Raw genomic sequence first — 27547 nt, forward strand, 5'->3', positions numbered from 1 at the left:
CCCAGATTGCCATGCAAACCTAAACTTTCGGTTAAAAAAAAAAATTATCTCACATTTCTGTGTGGGGAAGAAGTGGGATCACTGGGCCGACAAATTTCCTACCACCCAGTGTTCCCCCAGGTCTCCTGATAAAAATGGTACCTCACTTTTATTGGTGGGCCAAGTGCCCGCGACAGGGAGCGGCCCAAAACATATGGTGGAAACATAAAAATGATCTATCATAAAACGACCTAGTGTTGCAAGGGGGGCAACTACGTTTTTCGTCCCTGGATTGGCAGCCATCTAGGGAATCCTACCAATGACAAGTATAGATAAAACATAACATTTTACACTCAATACCTTTGTTAGATATTCTAATTTTGGGTAGAGGCCTCTTTCTGCATATTTTGGTATGTTGTTGACTGTTCAAACTCAAGTTTGAACTTGACTGTTTTTGAGGGTTTTTGTTGGAAAAAAATATATACGTTGCCTATTATTCATAACTATTCCAGTCATACATTCAATAAGTAGCTTGGGGAAATTCTCACATATAACAACTGTGACAGGAAAGATTGGGTAAAAGGTAATGCTCAGAATACTTAATCTTCATTACTTCAACTCTGACTTCCTCAATCATACCTCCCAGTTCAGGTCAGGGGTGAAGACAAATAAGTATAGATAAAAATAAATACTAACATACTAAAATTATGTATGATTATTAAAGTGCCTTATTTACAGGAAGTTGTGCTTTCAATGCCTGTTTATACATAGATTGGGTGGTGTTTACTGTAAAGTTAAAATTCTATCATTTTTAAGGAGAGTAAAAAACGTCTGTGGGTTAGGGCAAAGCCTCGCATATAACAAATGTGATGGGGGATTCAGAATAAAGAAGATTGCTAGAAAGTAATTGCAGCATTCATAGTCATGTGAATGGATCATCTCTATAGAACTGAGTAATTCTCTCCAAATTCCTTTTAACAAGTTCACTGGATAGACAGTGAGTTAAGATTAGCAAAACTCAGCCTTCTTGTAGAACAAATTACTTACCTTAAGTAATGCCTTATCTAGTAGAGATTGGATCTAGCCTCCAGATTCCTTACCGTAAAATTATCGCCAGCTGGCAGACTGCATCCAGAATTTGTTTTGCGAACAGAAACCCTGCGAGCAGGTAGGTGGCGTAGTTCAACTTTACGTGGCATCAACAGTGCCGGAAGTGATCTGCCCAGTGCTTGTATAGGCGCCACCACAGCGTGCGGAGGTGAGTTTCTTTTTGCGACTTTTAACACCAGAGGAACGGAGCCACGAAGAACACTGACCACTGGAGCATGAAACTAGGGCCTTTGAGAGGGAAAGTCCTTCAATCTGAATCCTATTCATAGAGCAGGGAGAATGGGTTAGTCTGTAAGGAATCTGCACCTAGACAGTCACTACCAGATAAGGCGCTCCCGAAGATAAGTAACTTATTCATCTGATAGAGGCTTCTAGCCGCCGATTACTTACCTTATAATAGATACCCAAGCAATACCTTCGTGGAGGTTGGGTTGCAATACAGATTAAACTAGTAAGTCCTGCAGGACTGAACAGGTAAAGTGTCCATCTGGGCGAAACAGACTATCCAGGCGGTAGTGTATGGAAATTTATGCAGAGAAGCCCATGTTGCTGCCTGTCCGATATCCAGGGCAGGTACCTTGTGAACTAACGCTGTGGTCATAATCATGACTGGTGGAATGAGCTAATATACCTTCAGGAGATTGCTTTTAGGCTAATGCGTAGCATGATTTTGATGCAGAGCACTATCTGTTGTGAGATGGTCCGTTTTTGCACCGCCTTTCCTATTTTGGCTTCGAGACATACACCACAATGAGTAGATAATCCGCCCAGAACTCTTTCATGCTGTCAACGTAGAACGACAATGCTCTTTTTAGGTCCAGTCAATGAAGTCACTCTTCTTCTTTAGACCATCTGCTACGAACTTGCTACGATGCCAGGCATATACTGTCATGGTGGAGGGACGCCTGGCTGCCAGGATATCATTACAGATTTTAGGCAGGAGGTTGAAAGCTGTTAACTGTCGCCCCTTAAACTCCATGCATAAAAGCGAAGCCTTTTCAGGTTCGGGTAGAGAATCTTGCCCTATTGTTAAGACAGAAGAGGCAGCCTGATCGGAGAGCATGCGATCATGCTTAACAGCTTGGGATACTAGACTTTCCATGCCCAATCCAGAGCCACAAGAATGACTTGGGCCCGGTCATTCCTGATCTTATTGAGAACTCTGGGCGGGAGTGCTTTTGGCAGAAAGATGTATAGGAGGCCTGAGCCCCACTCTAAACTAAAAGCGTCTCCAAGCGAGTGCCGCCTTGTTAACTTCAGAGCACATAACTGTTGATATTGCGCATTCTTGACTGGGGCGAACATATTCAACCAAGGTCTCTTTTATTCTTGGTACAGACCTTGCACCACCTCCAGATGGAGATGCCATTCTTGATCCGCTGAGCATCGACTGCTGACTTTGTCCACCCTAGTGTTCAGAGAGCCCACCAGGTGTTGAACCACTAGGGATATGCCTGACATTCCAGCTATGTCCAGAGGCGCAGAAGCGTTTGACAAAGGGTCCATTACCCCACCCTGTTTGTTGCAATCCCACATGGTGGTGGTGTTGGCCGCAAACACCTGGACTAGCCTTCCCCTGATTGAAGGAAGAAAGGCCTTCAATACCAGCTGGACTGCTCAGAGCTCCAGCAGATGGCGGTTGAAACTGGATTCTGACAGAGATCAGTCATCTGATCTCCATCTCTGCCAGATGGCCACCCCAGACCAGAAGTGATGCATCGATCACTGCAGTCAACTTTTGTTGGGGAAGGGAGAGGGGTCTTCCACTTCCCAATTGTGGTACATTAGCCACCACTGCAGGTCTTTTGCAGTTCCCCTCGCGATCTGGACCATGTTGGAAAGATTCCCCTGATGCTGTGCCGACTGGACCTTCAAGTCCCACTGCAGAGCCCTCATATGCCATTGGCATGTGTCACAAGAAGGATGCAGGAGGTCATGAGGCCCAACAGCCTCAGGGTCAGTCTCAACGAAATCCAGGATAGAGACTGAAACATTGATATCATGGCCAGAAAATCCTGGACTCGCTGCTCGGGATGGATAGGCCTAAAACTGCACTGTGTCCAGAACAGCTCCGATAAAAGGGAGCTTCTAAGAGGAAGTCAAGTGTGACAACGGCACGTTGATAGTGAACCCTAGCGAGAGCAGAAGGTTCGTCATAGTCTGAAGGTGGGAGACAACTGCCTGGGGCGAGCCCGCCTTCAACAGCCAAACATCGAGGTTGGGAAAAACAGAATCCCTGACCTTTGGAGATGAGCTGCAACCACAGCCATCACTTATGTGAGCAGCAGAGGGATGCTGGTAAAACTAATGGGGAGCATGGCAAACTGAAAGTGCTCTTGACCTACTGTGAACTGCAGGTAATGACTGTGGGCAAGCAGGCCGGGGATGTGAAAAGTGTTCTGTAAGTCCAGCGATACCATTCAGTCTTCTGGGTCCAGGGCAGACAGGGCTTGTGAGAGCGTGAGCATTTTGAATTCCTCTTTCTTAGGAAGAGATTCAGAAGGTGAAGATCTAAAACAGAACGAAGTCCTCGGCTCATCTTCGGACTCAGGAAGTGTTAGGAATAGCAACCCCTACCTACTTCTGATGCTGACACCTTCTCCATACCCACCCTTGGCCAAGAGAACTAACACCTCCTGACGAAGCATGGCGAGGTGGTCCTTCGTCAGCTTGTCGCAAGTAGGTGGCATGGGTGGAGGGGTGGTCACAAAGGGGAGGAAGTAGCCACTTTGGACTAGCTCCGAAACACAACAGCCAGATGTTATTGGCCTCCAGTGGTTCAGGTAATGGCATATCCTGCCCCCAACAGGATGCCCATTACAGTGGGAGGGCATACTAAAGGGGTTTGGAGAATGAGGCTGCAGTTGCTGGGGGGTAGTGGACTGGCACAGTCTCTGGCTGCCTGTCCCACATGGTCTGTGGGAACCGCATCCTTAGCCACAAAAAGATTGTGAAGTTTGCTGGCCGAGTGTGTAAAGACGCTGTTGGAAGCCCCTTTCGTGGCTCACAGAGGCAGACTGGGGTTGGTGATGGACCATGGAAAGGCCTTAGGACCTGGTCATAGCCTTACTGTCTTTGAAGCACTCAAGCGCAGAGTCAGCCTTCTCTACAAACAACTGAGAGCCATTAAAGGGCATATCCTTGATAGAGTCTTTGACATCCACCAAAAAGTCAGAAGGTTCTCAGCCAGGCATGGCAACTAAGGGCCACCAACGATGTAATCACACTGCCCAGCACACTGAATAGTGAACTTGGCTGCCTCTCCCCAATCAGCTACTGCTTGAGAGAGTATGGCTTGGGCCTCCTCTGAGACTATGGGCAGAACTAATACAATCCACTCCCAGGTGGTTTGGACGTCTCGAGCCAAGAATCATGCGGTGTTCATCCACCACAGTGCCAGGCTCGCATAAGGGAGCATTCTCTTCCCAAAGGTATCTAGCCTTTTGAATTCCCTATCCGGTGGAGTGGTAGGGAATGCACCGGGGTTAACTTTGGAGGTTGAGGCCTGGGCCACTAGGCTCTACAGGATGGGGTGCTGGCTGAGGAAACTTGGGTACCCTGGGGTGGGGCGATGGCAGTGGGAAACTGTCCTATGTGTAGGAACCCCTGTGCAAGGCTTGGACAAGGCCAGAGTAGGACGCTGGTAAAGACTTCATTAAATAGGAGTAATGATTTGGTGGGGGCAACTCGCGTCTGGAGCACCTTTGTCAAGACGTTTGTCGTAACTGCCATAGAGGGTAGCCTAAGGTCTAGGCCCTCAGCCACCTTCTGCACCACTGTTGCGAATGAGGCACCCTCCTACGTAGCCATGGTAGGTGGGGAAGAGACCAAGGCAGTGTCTGGGGAAGTATCCAGTCCACTGGCATCTGCCAGATCCCCATACCAGTTGTCCTGGGAGTCTTCTAACTGGTATACATAGACAGCACAGACCCCTCCCATTCTTTTCCCAATCCAGGCCTATAGAAACAAAGCACTGGCTCGGTCATAAGAGTCTGCACCCTGTCTGTGCCGGACCCAGCGTCAGATGACATCCATTCAGGTCGGAGCCGGGTATGATGATGGGGATGGCGCTGCCATAGGGCACTGGGGGTGTCAGCACTAGAGCAGAGGCCGGTTTAGGTGGCTTGACTGGCATCACTCACGATTCATCTACAAATCAAAGGACCCGGCTGGTGCCGGTTGCGAATCAGGTGGCAGAAGCCCACTAGGGGGCTCCTCCCAAGCCAACAGGGCCCAAAGGTGCTCCAGTTGGGACAGACCACTTAAATATAAGGTGCTCGACCTCATAAAATTCACTTAACTGGTCAGGGGTTGCTCCTGGAAACTCTGGGAAGTGCAGAGAGGGCCCAGGCTCCCCCACAGAGCTAGGCCTAAGTGCAGACTGCCACTATCAAAGGACTTTGACAGTCTGGGTGAAGTCGGATCTCTTCGCCTTCTTGTGCATATGGGACTTACCTGATGACCTCGACTGCGACGATGAGCGCTTGGAGTGGCTCAGCGACCCATTTCAGGATCTTCCTCTTGAACGTGATTGTGAGCGCCGTGCACCGTGGCGTTTTAGGGACCACTCCCTCAAAGCCTTGGGGTGTATGGCACGGTAATTGACGCAGGTCTTGGGGTCGTAGTCGCTCTCCAAACACCAGAGACACACCAAATGTGGGTTTGTCACCGATATCTGCCAGGTGACAGGCACTACACAACTTGAAACCTGCTTTCCTAGAAGACCTCCACAGAGTCTCTAAAAAAAAAAAAGTACAAAATGTTTTTAAAAGTTCAGTAAAAAAATTACTGGGGTAGCTCTTTGCTGACTGACATGGAAAGAAAAGAGTGTCAACGTGTGGCGCCTATATGGGCATGTCACTTCAGGTGTGGACGATGACACTATGTGGTGCCAACACCACCACCAACGGGCGCGCATTGGTACTGCTCACAAAATTTCCAAATCCAGTCTGACGACTAGGGAGTATTCTAAGGTACAGGATCTGCGGCTAGAAGTCTCTATCGGATAGAAAAGAACTGGCATCAGCGTGCTGGGGTGGTGCCTATATTGACACCATGCATGTCACTTCCAGCGTGGAGGACACCGACGCAACCTACTGGGGTACTACTCACAAAAAATTTCCAAATCCAGTCTGACGCTTAGGAATTCTCCTAAGGTAAGGAATCTTCGGCTAGATCCGCACCCCTGCCGTTCACAGTGACATTATCAATGATGTTAAAGATGCCATGAGTGATGTAATATGTAGGGTAATTAGCAGGCCATGATGAGGTTGCAAGTTATAGTTACCTTAGGGCACGAGTTATAGTTTTTTGAGAAAACTGGTAAATTGCAGTGGTTTTTAGAGTTTAAAACTTTACGTTGTTACTGAACATTTCACCTAACTATAATGTTACTTTAACCTTTGGAATTTTTGTGTGTGAATTTCTAGTTTTTTTTAATAACCAAAAAATATTAAATTACCATATGTTAATCCCCCCCCCCCCCCCCTCCTCTGCATGCAACCAACGCAGCGCAGGGAATTTAGTCATGAATGGCAGGGGGTGGTCGCAGGCAGGCCAATCTCCTGCATGCAACCAACCCGCAAGGCCTTCGATCTTGCACAGTGGAGAGTTGGCCAAAACGCTTGGGACCTCAGCCTGTGGCCAACTCCCCCAAAGCCAGCCAACCTCACACCGCACACTGCCTTCGGTCATGTCCCAGGGCTTTTATATTTCTGAAGAGGAAGGGGGGCCGTGTGACCCCCTCCTTCAACCTATTATGGCCCTGGGGACCCCTATACATTTTACAGACGAGGTGGCCCTGCAGCCCCCCTCCCCGACCGTCCTGAGACCCTGGGGAACCCATCCCATAGGACCTTATTGTTATTGTTTCTATTAAACCCTGGGGACCCCAAATCCCCAGGCCCTTTTCTTTTTATTAAATGGGGGGCAAGACGACCCCCCCCCACTCCGGGCCTTATTAGGCCCTGGGGACCCCATCCCCCCCTAGAGCCAATGTTTAAATTAAAGTGGGGCGGGCCGTGTGCCCACATAGGGCACCCACCACACTATCGCTGGGGGCAGCGAGGGGAGCATCAAGGCCCATGCGGCCCCAGCCACATGGCGCTGGCATCGCTCTCGCCCGCATGGAGCAGCTAATAATGTTGCTCCCCGAGGGTGGGAGCAATCTTCATCTGTTTCAAGGCTCGCATCAATGCAGGCAGGGAAACAGATGAAGCCTGCTCCCAGCGGGCTGGAGCATTTTTCAAGCGCCTGCCCGCTGGGAGTGGACTTGGTGTTTAGATTTGTAATTGCTCCTGCCAACAAGAGAAAGGGAAACTGATGCCCCGGGGTCGGCACCCTGGGACATAGTTTATGAGCCAGCCCTAGGAGATGGGGTCCCCAGGGCCATTAATGGCTTGGGGAGTGGAGCCGCATAGCCCCCTACCACTTTATACATACAGCTGGGCCCCAGGAGATGGGGTCCCTGGGGCCAAAATCAGTCTGGGGGGCAAACCCCCCCAGATAGGTTGTCTGGCCCTGTTTGATGGGGTCCCTGGGCCAAAATCGGCCTGGACAGGGGGGCTGCATGCCCCACCCCTTTTTCCAATACAGCCAGGCCCTGGAAGATAGCGTCCCCTGGTTTGAAATTGGCCCAGGGAGGGGGGCTGGGTGTCCCCCTTCCCCAATTTTCAATATAGCCAGGACCTGGGGAATGGGGTCCTCGGCCCGGGGAGGGTGATCACAAGCCTTTCTCCCCCTTTTCAAATAAGTCCTGGCCCCTGGTAATCTGATTTCTTGGGCCAAAAGTGGCACGGGGAGGAGGGTCTGGAGCCCCTCTTCCCCATTACAACACGCCGGGCAACGGCGTCCCCAGGGCCAAAATCGGCCGGGGGAGGGGGGGCACCTGCCCGCCTCCCTAAAAATATAAATATCTCCTCTCTCTGGGACCTGCATCACCGGGGGGTTTAAAAAAAATATATAAGCACTGGAGACCATGTTTTTTTTAAATTTCGATGTGAAAAAAGAAAATTAGTCCTTTTGAGACCCCACCACCAGGCTTAGGCAGTCCGGGTATTCCTACCCTGCCCCCTTGTGTCTTTTTTTTTTTAGGACTTGTGACAGAGTCCTAACATGGCTGGCACTACTTGCTGGATGTGGTAGTGGCACCCAATCAGATCTCAGTTTGAAATCTGTCAGGATCCGCGGAGCCTCTGAGTCCCTAGACATACAACATTTTTGAGCATTAATTCCTCAAAATTTACTGAACGGATTTACTTCTAAACATAAAAAATCACTCTTTCGTGACCTAGATCAGGCTTTCTGCCAAATTTGGTGTAAATCCATTTCATGGTTTAGGCTGTAGCTGTGTCTAAAGTTCCTAACAGAAATGAATGGACTGGATGCCCCCCCTTATTTGTTACTGGCCCCCGCTTGATGGATCACCCTAAAACATTTTATGTGCACACTAGGCAAAAAAGAGCACTTCTTTGGGAAAGTTTCATGGAGATTCATCAATTTGCATCACAGCTATTAGCAACACAAAAAAGGGAGACATTGTTTAGTTCGCATGCGATACATCCCATGCCATTACAACGCGGTTGTTACAATGACCACATTATTACATCAGATACGATTACATCGCAAGTCGTTACAACGGCTTGCTGTAGGGGGCAGAAGGTGTTGGTTCCCTGCTGTTGCACAAACTGGAGTAGGAACAGTAAATTATACTATTCCTAAGTCCAGCACACCCCCTACATCAAGTCGTTGTAACGACTTGCGATGTTATCGTATGCGATGTAACAATGCGGTCGTTGTAACAACAGCATTGTAATGGCATGCGATGTATCGCATGCGTTTTAACGACATACTCCACAAAAAGGAATTTGCTACTTACCAGTATGCATCTGTTCTTGGCATGTAGAGCTGCAGAGCCACACACTAAGGATAAGATCGCCATCTGGTGTTGGGTTCGGATGATTGCAGGTTGTTGTTGTCTTTGGAAGAAGTCTTTGGTCACGAAATTGGTGACTCCTCCCCTGGACAACAGTGCGCATGGGCATCCACTCCATCCTCAGATTGTTTTTCGCCATGATGGGAAATGATGGAGTGTGTAAGAAGTAAAGAGAAAGGATGTCCATGTGTAGTGTCTAATTAAGACAATGCTGGAACAGATGCAGGTCCCGGGGAGGCGGGTGGGCGTGTGTGGCTCTGCAGCTCTACATGCCAAGAACAGATGCATACTGGTAAGTAGCATATTCCGTTCGAGGCATATGAGCTGCAGATCACACACTAAGGATAGACTATATAGCAGTGTCTCCCCTAGCGGTGGTCACCTGTATCAGTTGCAGCAGTTTGGAATAGAGTTTTTAGGACAGCTTGGCCTATTGAAGCTTGTTGCTAGGATTGCACATCAACACAGTAATGCTTAGTGAAGGTGTGTGTAGTAGACCATGTGGCTGCTTTGCAAATGTCTTCTAAGGGGATGTTCCCTAAGAATGCCATAGAGGCCCCTATTTTACGCGTGGAGTGCGCCCTAGGGGGGAACGGTAAGAGTACGTTTAGCTTTTTGGTAACATATTTGGATACATTTGACTATCCATCTGGCGATACCCGATTTGGAAATGGGGTTGCCTTTGTGTGGTGGAGCGAAAGCAACAAACAGTTGCTTGGTTTTCCGAAAAGGTTTGCTTCTGTCGATGTAATAGAGCAAGGCTCTTTTAACATCTAAGGTATGAAGTGCCCTCTCGGCTACTGAGTCTGGATTAGGGAAGAAGACTGGCAGTTCCACAGACTGGTTTAGATGGAAAGGGGAAATGACTTTAGGGAGGAATTTTGGATTCGTCCTAAGAACCACTTTGTTCCGATGTAGTTGTAGGAAGCGTTCTTCTAGAGTTAAGGCTTGTATTTCACTTACTCTTCGCAGGGATGTGTTTATGAGGAAAACCACTTTCCATGTTAAGATCTGCAGTTCGCATTTGTGCATTGGTTCAAATGGTGGACCCATGAGCCTTGTTAGAACAATATTAAGGTTCCACACAGGGGAAGGCGGTAACCTTGGAGGAATGATTCTTTTAAGACCCTCCATAAATGCTTTAATAGCTGGTACCTTAAAGAGGGACAGGTGTTGTCTATTTTGCAAATAGGCTGCTAATGCCGCTAGATGTAGACGCATAGAGGAATACGCTAAATTGCATCTTTGCAAGTGCAATAAATAGCAAACGATGTTCTGAATGGAAGCATCCAGTGGTTGTATGTCATTGTTAGCGCAGTAAATGGCAAATCGTTTCCATTTTGCAGCATAGCATGCCCTAGTAGTAGGTCTCCTGGCTTCTTTAATGATATTCATACAGTCTGGAGGAAGGTTGAGGTACCCGAACTCTAAGACTTCAGGAGCCAGATTGCCAAGTTCAGTGTTTGAGGATCTGGGTGTCTGATTTCTCCATGGTTCTGGGTTAAGAGATCCGGGGAGAGATGCAGTTTTTGATGTGGAACTAGCGATAGTTCCAAAAGTGTGGTGAACCAGGGTTGACGTGCCCAAGTGGGAGCCACTAGGATGAGTGTCAGCGACTGTTGTTTCAGTTTGCGTACCACAAATGGAATGAGAGGGAGAGGCGGAAAAGCGTACGCAAATCTGCCTGACCAGTGCATCCATATTGCATTGCCATTTGATCGCGGGTGTGGGTACCTGGCGGCGAAGGTTGGGCATTTTGCGTTTTCTGGTGTGGCGAACAGGTCTATGTCTGGTTGTCCCCACTTTTGGAAGAATGGGAGTAAGACTTTGGGGTGTAGTTCCCATTCGTGTATCTGCTGTGTGTGGCGACTTAAGAGGTCGGCCACCTGGTTCTGAACCCCTGGGAGGTGTTCTGCTAGCAGGTAGATTTTCCGGGGAATTGCCCATCTCCAAATTTGTTGCACCAGTTGGGACAGTTGTAGAGAATGTGTCCCTCCTTGTTTCTGTATGTAATACATTGTGGTCATGTTGTCCGTGCGGATGAGGACAGTTTTGTTTTGGAGATGCACTTGGAAGGATTTCAGTGCTAGGAACACCGCTAGAAGTTCTAGGTGATTGATGTGGAACTGTTTTTGTTGAGTGGTCCACCGTCCCTGAGTGGTGTGATGAAGGAGGTGGGTTCCCCACCCTGTGAGAGATGCGTCGGTGGTCAGCACAACTTGTGGAAGGGGCTCCAAGAACGGCCGCCCTTTGGACAGGTTGATGGTGTTCCACCACTTCAGTGAGCGAAGTGAGCGGCTGTCCACCAACACCAGATCGGTAAGTTGTCCGTGGGCCTGATTCCACTGTTGTGCTAGACATTCCTGTAAGGGACGCATTTGAAGGCGTGCGTAGGGTACTATGGAGATACAGGATGCCATCATGCCTAAGAGTTGCATGAACACTCTTGCGGGGAGAGAGTGTTGTGTTTGAAATGTTTCGATCAGACTTTGTATGTTGGCTATCCTGGCTATGCTGGGATAAGCTACGGCTTTGGCTGTGTCTATGGTGGCTCCCAGGTATTGTTGTACTTGGGAGGGTTGTAGTTGAGATTTGGGATAGTTGATGGTAAATCCCAAGTTGTGCAGGGTTTGAATAGTGCGGTGGGTGTGGTGAACGCATTTGTCTAGAGTTTTGACTTTTATGAGCCTGTCGTCCAGATAGGGGAAGACGTGGATTTGTTGTCTCCTGAGATATGCTGCCACAAATGCCAAGCACTTTGTGAACACCCTTGGTGCAGTTGTTACTCCGAATGGGAGAACTGTAAACTGATAGTGTTGACCGTCTACCACGAATCGTAGATACTTCCTGTGAGCGGGATGCATAGGGATGTGAAAATATGCGTCCTTGTGGTCTAATGTGGCAAGGAAGTCTCCTTGTTGAAGTAATGGAAGGACCTGTTGGAGAGTGATCATGTGGAAATTATCTGATTGTATGTACTGGTTCAGTAGTCTGAGGTCCAGTATGGGTCTCAAGGTTTTGTCCTTTTTGGGAATGAGGAAGTATAAAGAATATACTCCTGTGCCCTGATGTTGTAGTGGAACAGGTTCTATTGCATTTTTCTGAAGCAAAGACTGTATTTCCTGTTTGAGGAGCGCGAGGTGGTGAGACGTCATGGGACGGTGTCTGGGTGGTATGTTTGGGGGCGGGTTTATGAGTTCGAGGCAGTAGCCATATTGGATAATTTGTCTTACCCACCTGTCTGTAGTTATGGTATTCCAGACAGGTAGGAACTGTTGAAGTCTGCCCCCGACCGGAGTGGAATGGTCTGGGGGGAGTGGTGGCAAGTCACTGTTTGGTGGCTGTAGAGGAACGGGTGTTGTTGTTGCCCCGTCCCCGGCCTTTATTATTGTTTCCCCGATACCCTCCTCTAAAATATCCTTTGTTAGGGGATGTTTGACCTGATGTTTTGAAGGTGGAAGAGTTGTCTGTTCCCACATTTTTGGAAGCTCCTCTATAAAAGGAGCGACGAAAGGAGCCTCTGGGTTGAGTAGACTGCAATGCTCCCATAGATTTTGCAGTTTCATTATCTTTCTTCATTTTTTCTAGGGCAGTGTCCACTGCCGGGCCGAATAGTTGCTCCTGATTAAAGGGTTGAGCAAGAATGGAGGTTTGTACTTCCGGCTTGAAGCCGGAGATGCGCAGCCATGCGTGGCGTCTAAGCAATACGCTTGTGTTGACTGCCCTAGAGGCGGTGTCCGCTGCGTCTAATACACATTTAATGGAGGCATTGGATATGAGTTTGCCCTCTTGGATGAGGTCAGTGGCCTGTGTTTTGTATGGTTCAGGCAGGTGTTGCAAGAGATCCTCTAGTTGATCATAATGGGCTCTATCATAACGAGCCAATAGGGCTTGTGTATTTGCGATACGCCAGTGGTTAGCCGCTTGAGCGGCAACCCTTTTGCCGGAAGCCTCCAGGAGTTTAGACTCCTTGTCTGGGGGCGGCGTGTCTCCGGTTGTTTGGGAGTTGGCCCTTTTTCTGGCATTGGAGACGACTAGTGAGTCTAGGGGGAGTTGCGCCTTGATGTACGCAGGATCTTGTGGCGCTGGTCTGTTTTTTATTTTTCTATTCTGGGGTTGAGAACCCTGGCCCTGACAGGGTCTTTAAAAACCTCAGTGGCATGCTTTATCACTCCCTTAATCATGGGTAGAATGTGGACTGTTTTCTGGGACTGCTCAAAAGTGTCGAGTAGAAAATCCTCCTCAGGAGTGTCGGTGTGCATGGTGACACCATGAAACGATGCTGCTCTGTTAATAAGCTGACCGAACCCTAAATGGTCATCAGAGGGGAGGGTTTTGAGGGGTATGGAGCGGGATCAGGCATAGGGTAAGTCCAGTCATTACTGGTGCCGTGTCCGGGAGTGTAAAGGGATCAGTAGGATCAGTGGGATAAGTAAAGAAATCTGGGTCTCCCCCTCCCCCAAAATCATCATCATCCTGTGGAGGTGGTGTATGAGAAGGAGATGGTAGAGGTGCAGGCGGTGGGCGTTGGGGGGATGGAATAGGAGGTAATGTAGGAGAGGAAGGACGTATGGGTGAAGTGGCACAGTCCTTCTTCTTTGGAGGTGCTGGAGGAGGTGGTGAGTCCAGCTTCCTTTTCTAGTAGGGCACCGCTGTGACATGTCCAGATTTGGATTTATGTAAATCCGTTTTTGCTTAGGATCAGGTCGAAAGAGTTCCTCAGTGTCCGAAAGCGGCTGTGGCGCCGACTTTTCCGGGTCTTTATGGACGTGTTTTGGCACCGAAGAGGTTTTGGGTGGCGAAGAACTTTTCGGTTCCGGTGGATTTTTCGGTGCCGAAGAACCTTTCGGTGCCGATGAGCTTTTCGGTGCCGACGAGCCTTTCGGTGCCGACGAGCCTTTTGGTGTCGGTGGAGACCTCGGCGCCGAAGAACGTTTCGGTGCCGGTGGAGATGTCGGGACCGAGTGACGTTTCGGGCCCGATGGAGATTTCGGTCCCGAAGCCTGCTTTGGTGCCGGAGGTATTATAGGCACAATGACATGAGGTTTGCTCGAGCCCGAGCCACCTGCAGGCTTACTTTTCTTAGGAGCCGGGCCCGAGGGCGGGGCTTCAGAAGATGTTTTTGGATCGCGACTGGGCCCAGTTGGCAGAGTCTTGACCAATGTCTTTTTGGGTGGTGTTGGGTTAGGGGGGGCTGGTACTCACAGGCTGCCCCGGATCTGAATCGTCGGCCTCGGACACGATTTGGAGATCTTCGGAGTCATCGTCAGGGACGTCCTGTGCAAAGATGTCTTCTGGTTCCGGAACCGGCTTGGCCATGATATGGCGTCGAGCTCTTCGGTCCCGGATGGTTTTCTTCGAACGGAATGCGGCGCAGGCTGGACAGCTGGATTCGTTGTGGTCTGGTGAAAGGCACAAATTACAGACCTCGTGGTGATCGCTATGAGGGAACTTTGCTCCACATTGGGGGCATTTTTTTAAAAGGTGTCCTTTCCATCAGCCGCGTCCGGAGTCGGTCCGATATGGTTTTCGACATCGAGTTTTGAAGTTATGAGAGTTGTAGTGATTGCTATAAGTTTTCTGCTGGAGCGGAAAAAAGTTCATCCGAACCCAATGGCGGAAAAAAACAATCTGAGGATGGAGTGGATGCTCATGCGCACTGTTGTCCAGGGGAGGAGTCACCAATCTCGTGACCAAAGACTTCTTCCGAAGACAACAACCTGCAATCATCCGAGCCCAACACCAGATGGCGATCTTATCCTTAGTGTGTGATCTGCAGCTCATATGCCTTGAACATGCATTTCCTATGGAAACATGATCCTAATTGGAACTACTCAGTGGTGACCACCACTGGGTAATATATCAAGGCCCTATGAGTTGAGAAGTTCTTTCCTGTTATTTAACAGCATTGAATGTGTGCCCCAGCAAGGTTTAGCAACTGATTGAAAATTGCAAGAAGCCCACTTAGTTTGAAGTGTGAGGTAAGTTGGAGAGTGAACTATTTTAAGTGCCACTGCAACAGAAAATAGGCCTGTGATAGGACAGTATGCGAAAGCATGGCAGGGTAGCCAGAATTTTCTTTTGGATGGTTTATTTATAACGTGTTTCAGAACTATAGGTATAGGTTAGCCAAGTGATGAGGCAACAGCAGGGGCGTAGCTGGGGGTTGGGGGGGTTAAGGTGTGACACCCCCCTCAATAAATACATTCTTGTCTTGGAAGTTGGGTCCAGGGGCCCGATGAGGGTCTACTAGGTCTGTGTATCTTACCATCCTAATTTCACTAATTGGTTTTAACGTATACAACTCCATGGAGTGTGACTGACTTGCTGATGAGAGCTGCTAAAACCCCACTAGGCTGCCCCCACACCTGCTGCTGTACCTTTTCTCTGTTTACATAGAAAGGCTGCACTGTTAATGCCCCGCCGGTACCTGTTTTATGCGTGAGAGAGGAAAGCCTAAACCTTTCTCTCCCCTATTATACCATGAGCTTCCCCAATCGTTTTTGCTTCTGCGAGTAGATGCTCACCTAACTTCGCTAACATAAGCTTAGTGAACATAAGTTAGGGGTGACAGCAACAAATATATACACACAAACACACCCCTTCTACAACCTCCCGAACAGCATGTGCAACCCAGGTGCAAAATTTCTAGAGTTTGGTAAATCACCATCCATTACTACCTACTTACCAGTTTTCTCTTCTGCGTGCAAACATCTTCTCAGTATGAGAAAATCAAAACAATTAGTATTGCCAATGCTTCTTGCTAAACTGATCAGTCAAGTATGTACCATATTTGATCTGACACTGATAAGAGGTCCTTTTAAACACATTTTGAATTAAATGACATAGTATGCACGGGCTACTAAAACTAATGATTTACTACCAGCTCTTCAGAACAGAAAAATATTTATTGAACAACACTGAAACTTAACTGGTCGTGCTTCAAATACAGTCTTATTTAAAAGAATCAAAAGTCCCTTAAAAGTACAATTGCTTCTGCACAAAACAGTTCTTTGTGTATCAAATGCTTATTAGTAAATCTAAAAAATGTTTATTGTCATCACCCACACAATTTAGAATACATGTTTTTGAATTTCGAAACTATTTGTTACAGCCCTTAAGAACCATAGATGTAAAAGTGCTTGTAGAAAGTACATGTCATCTTTTATCAATAAGAACTCCGACTGGTTTCAAACATTGTATTTGCTAAAAGAGAGGCGAGAAAGCTGCAACAAATCAACAGAGCAGTGAGCAACTTAAAGTGGCTCTCAGACAACTAAATTCCTCATACAGCCAAGTCGCCCAAAATACTTGCACAACTATGTTTACAAATGCAGTAGGCAGTTACAGAAAAACACACAAAAGCAAAAGTACAGCGGTTGGTCCTCCCTGCCACGCCCTGGCATGGGAGGGCCTAGGTGAAACTTGTTTTTGACACTTAGTGAGAAGAAGCTTTAGATGGCAGCAGTTACTTCAGAAGTTTTGGCACACTCATAGTGGAGACCGAAATCTCTTTGAAAATGGACACACCATTTGGATTCTGCTGGCTTGAGCGTTGGTTCAACGTTTCGATGATGGTCTGCTTCAATTCCCTGGTGGCATCCCCTCGTACCACCAGCAAAGCTGCAATGTGCTCATCCCTGTGGAGTATAAGAGAACATTAATGATAGATAGAACAGGAAAACGTTTCTGAAAATGGTCCTAATAAAAAGGAACTCCTCAATTTCCAGAAAATACCCCCATGGCAGTCAAATTAATCCACGTGCGTTCAGGGTGCACCAAGAAAGGATGGACACTGTCGTATCTTGGGGGTGTCTGGTAATTGGTGGAGGGCGGATGGCAGTCTAGGTAGCGCTCACAGTATAATTCCTGAGCACTTACAGGACATAATTCATGCTTTTAGATTGGTAGATGCTGGCGATTGACCACGTCCATACCCACTGACAAGGATACATTGGTGTGGAGGTAGTTTAGAAATGAGGATGGAAGCACATCAAGCTAAGGCGTCCTTCAACACATGGTTTCATTTATACAATTCAACCCTTTTATTGTGGGTAGGGCTTGTTTATGGGCTTACTCTGGAGGATTTATTAGTGTGGAAAATTAAAAAAAGGCTACCACACCCTGACAAACTTGATGTAATATGTTTGAATATTCTACAATTTATGTAGATTCATTAACTTTATGTAACGCATAATTTAAGCAGTACGAAGCCAATAAAGTCTTGTTAAAAAAATAATCTACCTCCACCCTACCCACTTGATCCCTGCTAGGTGAAGGGACCCATCACGGGATTGGCAAGGCGCTGAGCTGAGGGTGCTGAATTTTTTTGAATATGCGTTATATCTGTGGCTTTTCTAGGAACAAGGTGTGGATAAGGTTTAGTCCTTCACAGCGAGGACCACTTCAATGCAACCTGAGGTGTGCTTGCTGGAACCACTGGCTCACCCACAAGGTATATGTGCTCAGAATGTAAATTCGCTTATCTTAAGTTCTTGCTCAAACAGTGAAAGCACAAATGCGTAAACAATCTACATTGGACCCTAGCACCACCCTAGCATCACTGTATGAACAAGGGATCTTTTATGGTGAGTAACGACAGACTGCATGGCATTGAGATGGGCGATTGTGCTCCAGAATTCGCTGACCCAGCCATGACATGGGAGACCATATTCCTTGACAGGTGCAGATATTTGGACAATGGGACTTCCTAGACTGGATAAACACTTTCAAACGACCTCCCATTGGACAAACTCCATATTTCATAGGAAGTAGGTCTCATCCAAAAAATATGGAAAACATTTCACAGGAATAACATCAATAAAAAACAAGAGTTTTGAAACCACTGTTGTTTTGTAATATACAAGTGCCAGGTTAGGTAGTTCACCGGAAAAGTGTTTTATGACTTGTTTATAACACCGCCCCCACCGACGAATCTGTTTCAAATGTTACCAGAAAATGTTTTAATTAGGTATAGACTTGGAATGCTTTGTGCATGTTGGTTGGCAATTGAGAGTTATGTTGGCCCCCAAAAGATACTTTTCTCTTTTCAAGGTTGCATATGAAACATTTTGTCAAGGCTGTAGACAAAAATAAACTTGTTGAATCAATTTCAACCTTGGCATGAAAACAAAGGTCACTAACGTTTGTGTTCCATTCAGAGATTAAAATAAGGCAACAACGCAAAACCTCAATTTGGCAGCACTCAAAAAAGAACAGGCACTCCCCAATAGCCTTCAGCTGTGGGTTTAAAGTGAATCTCAGCAGCCCCTCGGGTGTATTCTGGTCAATGTGGTCCATCGTTTGCAAAGTTGCAGTTCATCCAGTGAAGCAAAACTTGAAAACTATATATATATTCCAATATTTTAGCATGATAACTATCCATTTCTTCAAATCTTTCATTTTCGTAGCCCAAAGACTTGTTTTGCTCTTCAGTGGAGCACAGAGCACCAAACTTGGTTGCAACATAACATTTAAAAACAGGTGGTCGTAACTGCTCATCAAACAATATTTTATTGCATGGATCATCTCCCGCTGGGCACAGCCGCTGGCCGTGGAAACAATTTGATGTAAAAAACACAGGAACCTACATTTGGCAGCACTCTGAATAGGGCAGGCGCTCCCAAATAGCCTTCAGCTGTGGGTTTCAAGGGAAAACTGGCCCAATAACCCACCCAGTACATTCTACTCAATGTGATCCATCTTGTGCAAAGTTGCATTCATCCAGCAAAACAAACATTAAAAACTATTTAATTCTTCCAATATTTCACTTTCTTAACATGATAACTATTAATTTCTTCAAATCTTTCATTTTCTTAGCCCCAAACATATGTTTATCCTCTTTATAAAGCAACAAGGGTTTACAAGTATTTTGCAGTGGATTCGCAAACTGAAATTGAAAGCTACACTGGCCATTTGAGTGGCTACTCAGCAGCCTAATATCTTTTACACCAGCAGCCATTTTCAGGCCTAGCAGACAAGGGTACTGTACCACAGGGCACAGCCTAAGGCAAAACACTGTGCTAGAATAAAGTGAAAATACCCTGTGAACACTGTGGGCAGGTGCACTGACCACAGTACATGGCTCCAGGCAATGACTAGTAAAGAGTGCAGATAGTAATCTAAGTGCATTACTACAATACCTAAGAAATTACCTGACACAACTTTGTTAAAGGGACGTTATGAATGTCGAATGAAATAACATACTAGGTAGGTTTAAACAGACAGAAAGGGTGCAATGGATATGATCCAAAAGATTTTCGCTTGTTATGATTTGAAAGTTACTCCACATGACACATGACCCCCACTCAAAATAACAAATGACATTGCCAATAATAAAAATGCACATGCTACCCATGGTGCATGCTCTACTCATGTCTGGACTGTACATGCTATTCGAATGTATGCAATATGCCCTGGTATATAGTGTGTTCAGGACAAGGGAAAACAGAAGTCCTGTTTATGCGTTTGCGTTATACCGCATTATGTGGTGGGCACAAGCATGGTCAGAGGACAAATGCTACTTTAAGGGGTGAGCGCAGGGTATCTGCTCTACTGGCCAGTATGTACCATATTATGGGTATGGATGAAGGCACTGTGCCTCTGTGTGTACAACCATAGAGCGTGAACAGTTTCGACAGAAAATCTGCTTCATGATATTGGAAATATTGAAGAAAAAATAATATTCACTCAAATATCAGCACTGACACCCCAATAGCAATTGTAGGAAAATCGTTCGGGATTAACCCGTCACAGTAGAAAAGCTAAAGAAAGACATGAACGTCCTATCCGGCAGTACCAAAACTATAATATAGTTTTGTAGCTTGAGACTATCCTAGATTCACAGGTTGTGAATTATTCCACCAGTTTGTGTTTGGCTTGGAAAGGAATCTTCTTGTTCCAATGTTTTGTGTAATGATGATGGGAAAAGTCTGTAGGACTCAAGATTATATTGAACCGAAGCCTGTATTTCCACCATCTTCAGATTCTGTAGTTGGGGCATGAAGCTTTTTTTAAAAAGCATTTATTTTAAACCATTCAGCCTTTTAGTAACGTCACTGCTTTTTTGCCATGCAGTTAAAACAGAATGGGATAGCATTAATGTTAGGAGACAAAGAGGGATCAATAAACATCAATGTCCAACCTCACCAAAAATGCTCTAGCACCTTTGAACATGTTTTCTTACAGCACTAGCTGTCCACGCACAAAAATATCGCACAGACAGAAGAGTTAAGTATAAATTGGAAGGTTAACGTTTTTGAAATGTGTGACAGTTCCTCTGTCACAACTGTTAGCCCTTAAAAAAGGAAGATCATTTGAAAACCGTTCTCAAAATTACTTTAGGGCTGCCTACTTAGCTAAAATCAGATGTATGTCTTAGTAGCGCAAGACTCCAGAGACTGAGCTATATGGTGAGACCTCGGAGGGCATTACCTGATGTCGGGATATTTACTGACAAGTGTTGAGACTTCCAGGTATAACAATGATGGATCTGTCAGTTTCAGTACTTCAGCAATAGCTGTGATTGTGTCGCAGAGCCTGTCTGTGTCTTCATCAAGTCCCTATTGGAACAAATGCAAAAAGAAAATGTTGTAATAAACACCATTTCCCTCTCTCCCAAAATTGATGTTGAGTTAGCAAAGTGATCCTCAGTGAAATCACTATGGTTTTCAACATCAAAACCCCAAAAGCTTTGCATTCCAGTTAAAACTTTATTAGAAGACAGTAAAAACATGAGATTAAAACCTACTAGAAAATGGTGGAAAACATGTTTTAACTATAGGAAAATACATATTACTGGTATCCTTTTACAAAGGCAAATGGATACTTGAATCAGTTACATTGTTTTCTAAGGAAATATAAAATTAACACTATTTGCTAACTGTAACACAAATCAGTTGCCTCGGAAGCACCCTTCACAATCTTGTCTGGTCACATGTTTTTTTAAACTAGACAACATATTTTGGAAAAAAGGTGCAAGATCAGGGCAATCAAAGGTGATCGGTTCAACGGTTGTTTGAGCAAATTAAGGTATTTGCTTGATGGACCTTGCTTGAACAGTTCAAAGTAACAATGCACGAGAATTGTGCAAATTCATTCTTACTGAAGAAAACAATATTCAGAAACTAGGTTAATGATACCTCACCTACAAACTTTGCGGTTCCCAGGCACAAATGGGAACTAGGTCTTAAGTAAAATGCCCACCAGCCTTGCAGATTTCCTTTACTATGCAATGTGCTGACCCTGTTCATATCCCCTTTTTCTGAAACAGCCATGCACATTTGAGATGAACTCATTTAACCTTAACCTTAAAGACCTAGACATTAAGTCTTAAACTTATTTATGTGCAGTATATGCTTGTAGTATGCACAATACTCTCTTGCACACTTCCACATTTTGATCTTAAGTCTGGGGCCTTATGGATTTTTTATGCTTGAGGTGCTTGGAGATTCTTTGGGGTAAAACAAGTTCTCACTAGTAATTTTGTTTTGAGATTTTCATCATTCTTCTTAAAGTCTGGAACAGATTACACATGATCTCAATCTAACTAGTTCAGTAGATTACTTGCATGTCAAAATTAGGTGAGAGTAGCAGCCTTACCTGTCCTGAGTAACACCTGAGCAGATCAGAATATACAGACACCTATAATTGATTTAGATCTCTACCCAATAAAAAAGGCACACAAAGCAACCAGAAAGAATGCCTGTAGTACCCAACTTTTTATGCAGAGAGTAGGTCGAGTCTGACAGGGGAAATGCAGCAGTGATGTTTTTATTTATATTTAAATGATTTGCTACAGGATCTAAGGCTGTCACTTTGGCATATTCCCATAATTAATATTTTATTGAGTGTGCTTGAAAATAACAGTGGCAAACACCACCAAACCAGTAGAGACAGCACAGCTCCTCAATTTTCTGTTAGAATAGGAAAGCCCTACTATTGTTGACAATAAGGCAGATTTTATTCGTATAACCTATTATGATTTAAAATCTTCACATATACTTAGGCAGTAGACTATTGGTAACAATCGACCACACCAACATTCCCTTACCCATGGTCTTACGCTATCCCCTACCTGACCCAAATGTCATCTTTTGTATTTCTCGATTATCTTCAGTCTCCGAATCTTGTGCTTAACATGTCTCTTTGATCACTTCAAAGTCCACAAAAGCTAACGGCTCTCAACCTCTGTGTCAAGGTTGCACTGTTACAATCTCTTGCAAGAAAGAAAGAACAGAACAGGACTCCTTATTTTGGGAACTGCTTTTCCTTGAAAAAGTCCGAGTATGACGTAAATACAGTGGCAGACCACCTTTCTGAATTTGAGACACACACACTCCCAAAAAACAACTTTTTTTTTTTTTTTTTTTTTTAAATAGAGTCCTCGTTAAACCTCATTTCCGTATGACTATTTTGCTTCTCACAAACTCTTTACATTTTGCAACATTTATCTTTGATTAATTCTTTGTGTATTTGCTCTCAAAGCAGACATGCAGCCCTGCCAAGTGCCACGCATCGCAGGTTAGCCGACTTATTTAGGTGCACTGAAATGCAATGTCACGCCAATTTAGTAGTGCTTCTCTGCCTTCATGTCTCCTCTAGGTGCTTTCAACACAGCACTGCATCTGTCCTGAGTGGTTGAAGAGAGATGACATACTAGCAGCATCTCGCTGTTTGGCGTCTCCATGCCCTTCACTGCTACATTTAAATCTTGGGGTAGGTATTAGTTACTAACGTTTTTTTTTTCTTGTCCCCTTCAAAAGAAAAACAAATAAATCATACATATTGCTTTAATGGGTAGTTTTCTCAATCCGCACAAAGTTCGTATTTAGTATATTATTTTTTCTTATGTCAAAACATCCAGTTTAGCTAGAGATAATTTTACACAGCTGTAAGTAGTTTTAGGCCGAGACTGGGCAGCGCATGCGCTGCTCTGAGAGGCATGCTGTATTCAGGTAGGGACTTGAAGCTCTGCCTATTTCCCGCCCGTCTTTTCAATTGGCTCCTGTTACTGTCCTTTCTAAATCCTTGATTTTCATTCATGAATAGGCATAGTAGTCCCTCCTTGTTTCCGCCTTGTCTGCATTTGTAACCTCCCATGAGGACACAACATTTTACTTCTGTTGTTACACCCTCTGCTTTATGTAGTCTGTGAGCACTTTTTTCTTTAATGACACAGCACTGCCTCTTTAAAGCAGGCTTTACCGTGGCGACACTTGTTTTTTTTTTCTTCAGCGTGGCGCCATGGGCGCTTTCACTTTCATTATTTGTTTTCAGCGGGCCATGAGCTTTTCATTTTACATTGCGGTCCGCACACACCACTCCCGGGATGCTTCCCTTAATGAATAATTACGGGCCCTTTTTGTTTTAATTTTCAGCGCACCATGCTCACTTTCACTTTCATTATTTCTTTGAAAGCGGGCCATGGGCTTTCCGTTGTCAATGGCAGCCCACACACACCACTCCCCCATCCATGCCCTTCCTGTAGCTTGTGTTTTTTTTCCGATGCGGTGTCCACTTTATGGTGTTTCCTGCAAGGTGCCCTGGTTTTCTTTTGCACAGCTCACACAACTGGTTTAATTAAATTGCAGTAGGTGTTAGAGGTCCTGCGCACTGTTTTCACACTCCACAGCAAGAGCACTGTCCTGAAAACTAACCACCCCCCCCTCATGGCTCTGAAGGCATGGCTGGCCCTAACTGTGTTGCGCTCCCCGCTCACATTTAACCATACAAAAGTGTTAGCTTTCCATCTATTTTGGAAAATAACCGCAGTATCATGATGTTGAGCAATGCTACTTTATTTATTACCCAAACAGACACTCTTGCTTCGTAATGCACTGATATGTAAAAAGTGCATACTGCCTTTGTATGTTTTAAATTGTTTTATTCTGTTTTGCTAATGCCTTTCTGTGTTTTAGATTTTTTTATTTATTGTTCAGTTCTGCCGAAAGCTCCACCTTTTGCGTTGCATGCTTGCTGGGATGGGAGAGCCCAAGGTTCACTTTTTGATTGAGCCTGCCTCTTTCTCAAAAGTTGTGGAGTTCAGCGAAAGCCCAGCGGGATTAAGCTGACAGTTCTGCTGAGTGCCTTAAGGTAATATGAAGTTGCAATGGGAGTTGAAGGCAATTAAACTTATGCTGCCGACCTTCGGCATCAGAAACCGAGGCATAGGCAACTGTCCATCGGCAGACAGTATCTCCAGAGCAAGTCCGGCGCCAGGAGTGCTCCTGTCTACTGGATGATCTGCGCACTTAGGGAGAAGGCGGGGTCCAAGTACAAAGTAAGGGCTTGCTCCAAGGGGCTTGGGTCTGCTGCAGCTTTTGCAGGCCTGTGAGGGATGGAGTGACCCAGCAAAGACATTGCATACGTTTACCATCAAGCATTTGTAATGCAATAGGTCTCGCATTTGTGAGAGTTTGAGGTATTGTAAATAAAATTCCTTTAATTATGTGTTTTGAAAACCTGCAAGCGGTGCGTAAACACGCACTTTGTACTTTGCAGGTTTTCTTAACACATAAATAAAAGTCATTGACATTTATAATGCCAATAGTTCTAACTCTCCCAAGTGCAATACCTATTGCATTGTAAATGCTTGTTTCTATATGTATATGGCACTGAGCAAACGCCATCTGAGTGGAAATGTTGTCTCATTTTTCAGTGAACAAGAATAGCTCATTTATAAATGCCAGCACTGTAAGCAGCAGTAGTAACCTAGCAGAGCACAGGATCAAAAACATGGGAGCATTGTTCTTTTGGCCTTTGTAAATTTGCCCATAAACTCAACAGGGGTTTACTAATTGAATTAACAAGCACTCAGCAGGTGCCACCTATTTGTTTTACAGCAGCAGACAAGATGCTGTAATTCCCACACACCTTGTCCAGCCTTAAAGTACAGAAATATGTAGTCGGACTGCTGTCACATGCGCCACTTTCAGCTCGTTCTGCTTTTTTTTATCCTCCTGCAAGCTTTAAAACACAACTACAAGTCCCAGAATGGAACTTTGTTATCTTAAAAAATACATAATGACTGGAGGTGTCACCCAGTGTTTTTCTGAATTTTTTCGTTTCACTCGCATGACTACTGCGCTAAAGATTACTTAGTGTCACTCAGAAAACATTAGAATGTCACGCATGTTCACACGGACAACATCGAAATGTCACATCAGCAGTCTGAAAACTTGGAAGCTATGGCCATACATTGTGATGTTCTAAGCTCGCGCACAGACTGCATCTTCAGCGTAGAGCGGAAGCACAGCCGGCACCTCTCACTTGTAGAGCACAAGTGGAACAGCTGTGTAGCCTATCCAAAATGCGATGGTTTCCACCATCTTCAAATAACCATTTAATAGCTTTAGAAACAAATTAAAGCGGATTGGTGTCCTGGTGCGAGCCTTTGTGCACACATATCAGTTCTCTGAGAATCCTGTTTGCTTTATACCTCACACGTTCCGGGGAGCTCGTTTGATTCTCCATGAAGACAGGCAAATGATTTGAGTATGAAAAACAGCAACTGCTGTGGACCAGAACAGAAATGGAGGGATATGGTCTAACTGCTGTTGGTGAGAAGCAGTAGGCAAAATGTTGTAAAATGTGGCCTGCCAATGCTCAGCGATAAGCAGTACAAGCTACCTGTGGGAGCCGGCCTCGTGGCGTGGTCCTGTTCCCCCTCGCTAAGCCGCACGAGGTCCCATGCACCTCGGGGCTCCTCCATTTTGGATTATACGTCACTCCACGTGACCTCCTGCGTGACCCCGCTTCACCCGGCCTCTGTCCCAGCGAGGCCCGACATCAAGGCGCCAACCCCTGGCCCGGGGCATACCACGAGAACCCTTCCCACCCCGGCGGCGGGCAGTATCGATGGGACCCCCAACCGTCCTTCCACACCTAGGTGCGATCGCCCCACAGCTCTCTGGGGCCTGGCGCCTCTCCTGCTGGGCGTCTGGCCGCTCCCTACCCGGCCTCTCCGCCCCCTCCGGGCACCAGGGTCCGGACATCAAAGGGCTCCAGTCCTATATCTGGGGCGACCCGACAACAGGACAACAGTTGTATCCTGGAGTCAAGAGCCCTGCTGATCGGATCGCGGCTGACCCCCCGGAAGAAGACTCATCCTGAACCCACACTCTGAGCCCTGCTGACGACGTCGCGGCTCCACCGTGCTAAAGACCTACACGAACCTTTGGGGCCCTGCTGACGCTGTCGCGGCCCGACCTTGTTGAACCTTACCATCAGAGCCCAGTTGACCTCGTCGCGGCTCGACCGAAGCGGACCTACCACCGGAGCCTTGCTGACTGTGTCGCGGCTCGACCGAAGCAGAACTACCACCCGAGCCCTGCAGACGCCGTCGCGGCTCCCCACGTCCGAGCCGCTCTGAGACCAGCACTCAAGGTCTGGCGCAGAGCCCTTCCGTACCTGGTTGGTACTAAGACTGTCCCGCTACCCTATCCCTCTGAAAGACATTGAGACTCTTACTGGATCCCTCGATCCCACTGTAAATATTGAACGTACTACTGCTGATAAAGAACCAAGTCAAGCAACTGATATTGAGTCCTGTGTGGTGGTATTACTGGGCCTAGTACGATCATAGGAGAAAGACCTCCCCGAGGGGGCTTCTCAGCGGCGCTCGGCTATAACTTTGCGGTAGGAAGGTGCCCCGGAGTAGTCTCATCGACTCCTTGGTGGTCCTCCCTCCAACATTTGGTGGCCAGCGACGGGATCCGAGCCAGACGCAATCGTACAGGCAAGTAACACACCCACTACCTAACCAGACGGAAAGAAAAGGAAACCATAGACGGACAAGAGGCAACCGTGGCCGCAACCTTCCAGCCGGAAAAGTTGGAAGAATACATCCACAAAGAGCTGAAACAATTCTGCAAGGACAAAGGGATCCCAACCACAGGATTGGGCACCAAGGAAGAAATGCAGAAAGCCCTGAAAGCCTGGGCAGAACCCGAGACCACCCCAACCCGAGCCGAAGGGACCTCGGCCCAGGACGGAAACCTGCCAACCCCAACCCCGACAGATGGGGAGCGAACCGTCCCAGAAACCAGCCTTTCCCACGAAGAAATGCGAGAACGGGAGAGGGTCTGGACACACGAAATGGACCTCGCCCGACTCCGGCTGGACGGTGAGCTCCTACTGGCGGAGAAGAAAATAGCATTGGAGCAACTACGGCTGCAAGAGGAAATCGAGGCAAAGAAACGGCATCGGGAACTAGAGGAGAGACGGCTAACCCTCGAGCACGAGAGGAGCCTCAAGGAACTTGAACTAAAAGCTAAAACGGGGGAGACCAGCACCCCCGGAGCCCGGGACGCTCTGCCACTGACCGAGCCAAAGGTTCACATTCCCAAGGATGTCGTCAAGGAGTACTATAAAAATGACGACATCCAGCAATGGTTTCGAGCGTACGAAGTAGCCATGACCTCCCATCGGGTACCCCGGAAGGATTGGGGTGCCGGCCTATGGGGGAGGTTCCTCAGCGAGGGCCGGGATACCCTGCTGCAACTCCCCGACGCAGTGATGACATCA

General features: G+C 46.5%; 1 protein-coding gene across 1 annotated transcript in view; it reads right to left on the minus strand.

Moving 5' to 3' along the window:
- Positions 1-15911: 15911 nt before the first annotated feature.
- Positions 15912-27547, minus strand: part of EXOC3 (exocyst complex component 3) — a 239946-nt gene continuing 228310 nt past the window's right edge. Inside the window, exons 12-13 of the mRNA XM_085606914.1 lie at positions 20456-20583; positions 15912-16662 (exon numbers count right to left, since the gene is read on the minus strand). Of these exons, the coding sequence (XP_085463040.1) occupies positions 16491-16662; positions 20456-20583 (300 nt within the window). The 3' untranslated portion in view covers positions 15912-16490. The remainder of the gene's footprint in view (positions 16663-20455; positions 20584-27547) is intronic.

Source organism: Triturus cristatus, chromosome 5_2 (genome assembly GCF_964204655.1).
Source record: "Triturus cristatus chromosome 5_2, aTriCri1.1, whole genome shotgun sequence".
Lineage (NCBI taxonomy): Eukaryota > Metazoa > Chordata > Amphibia > Caudata > Salamandridae > Triturus > Triturus cristatus.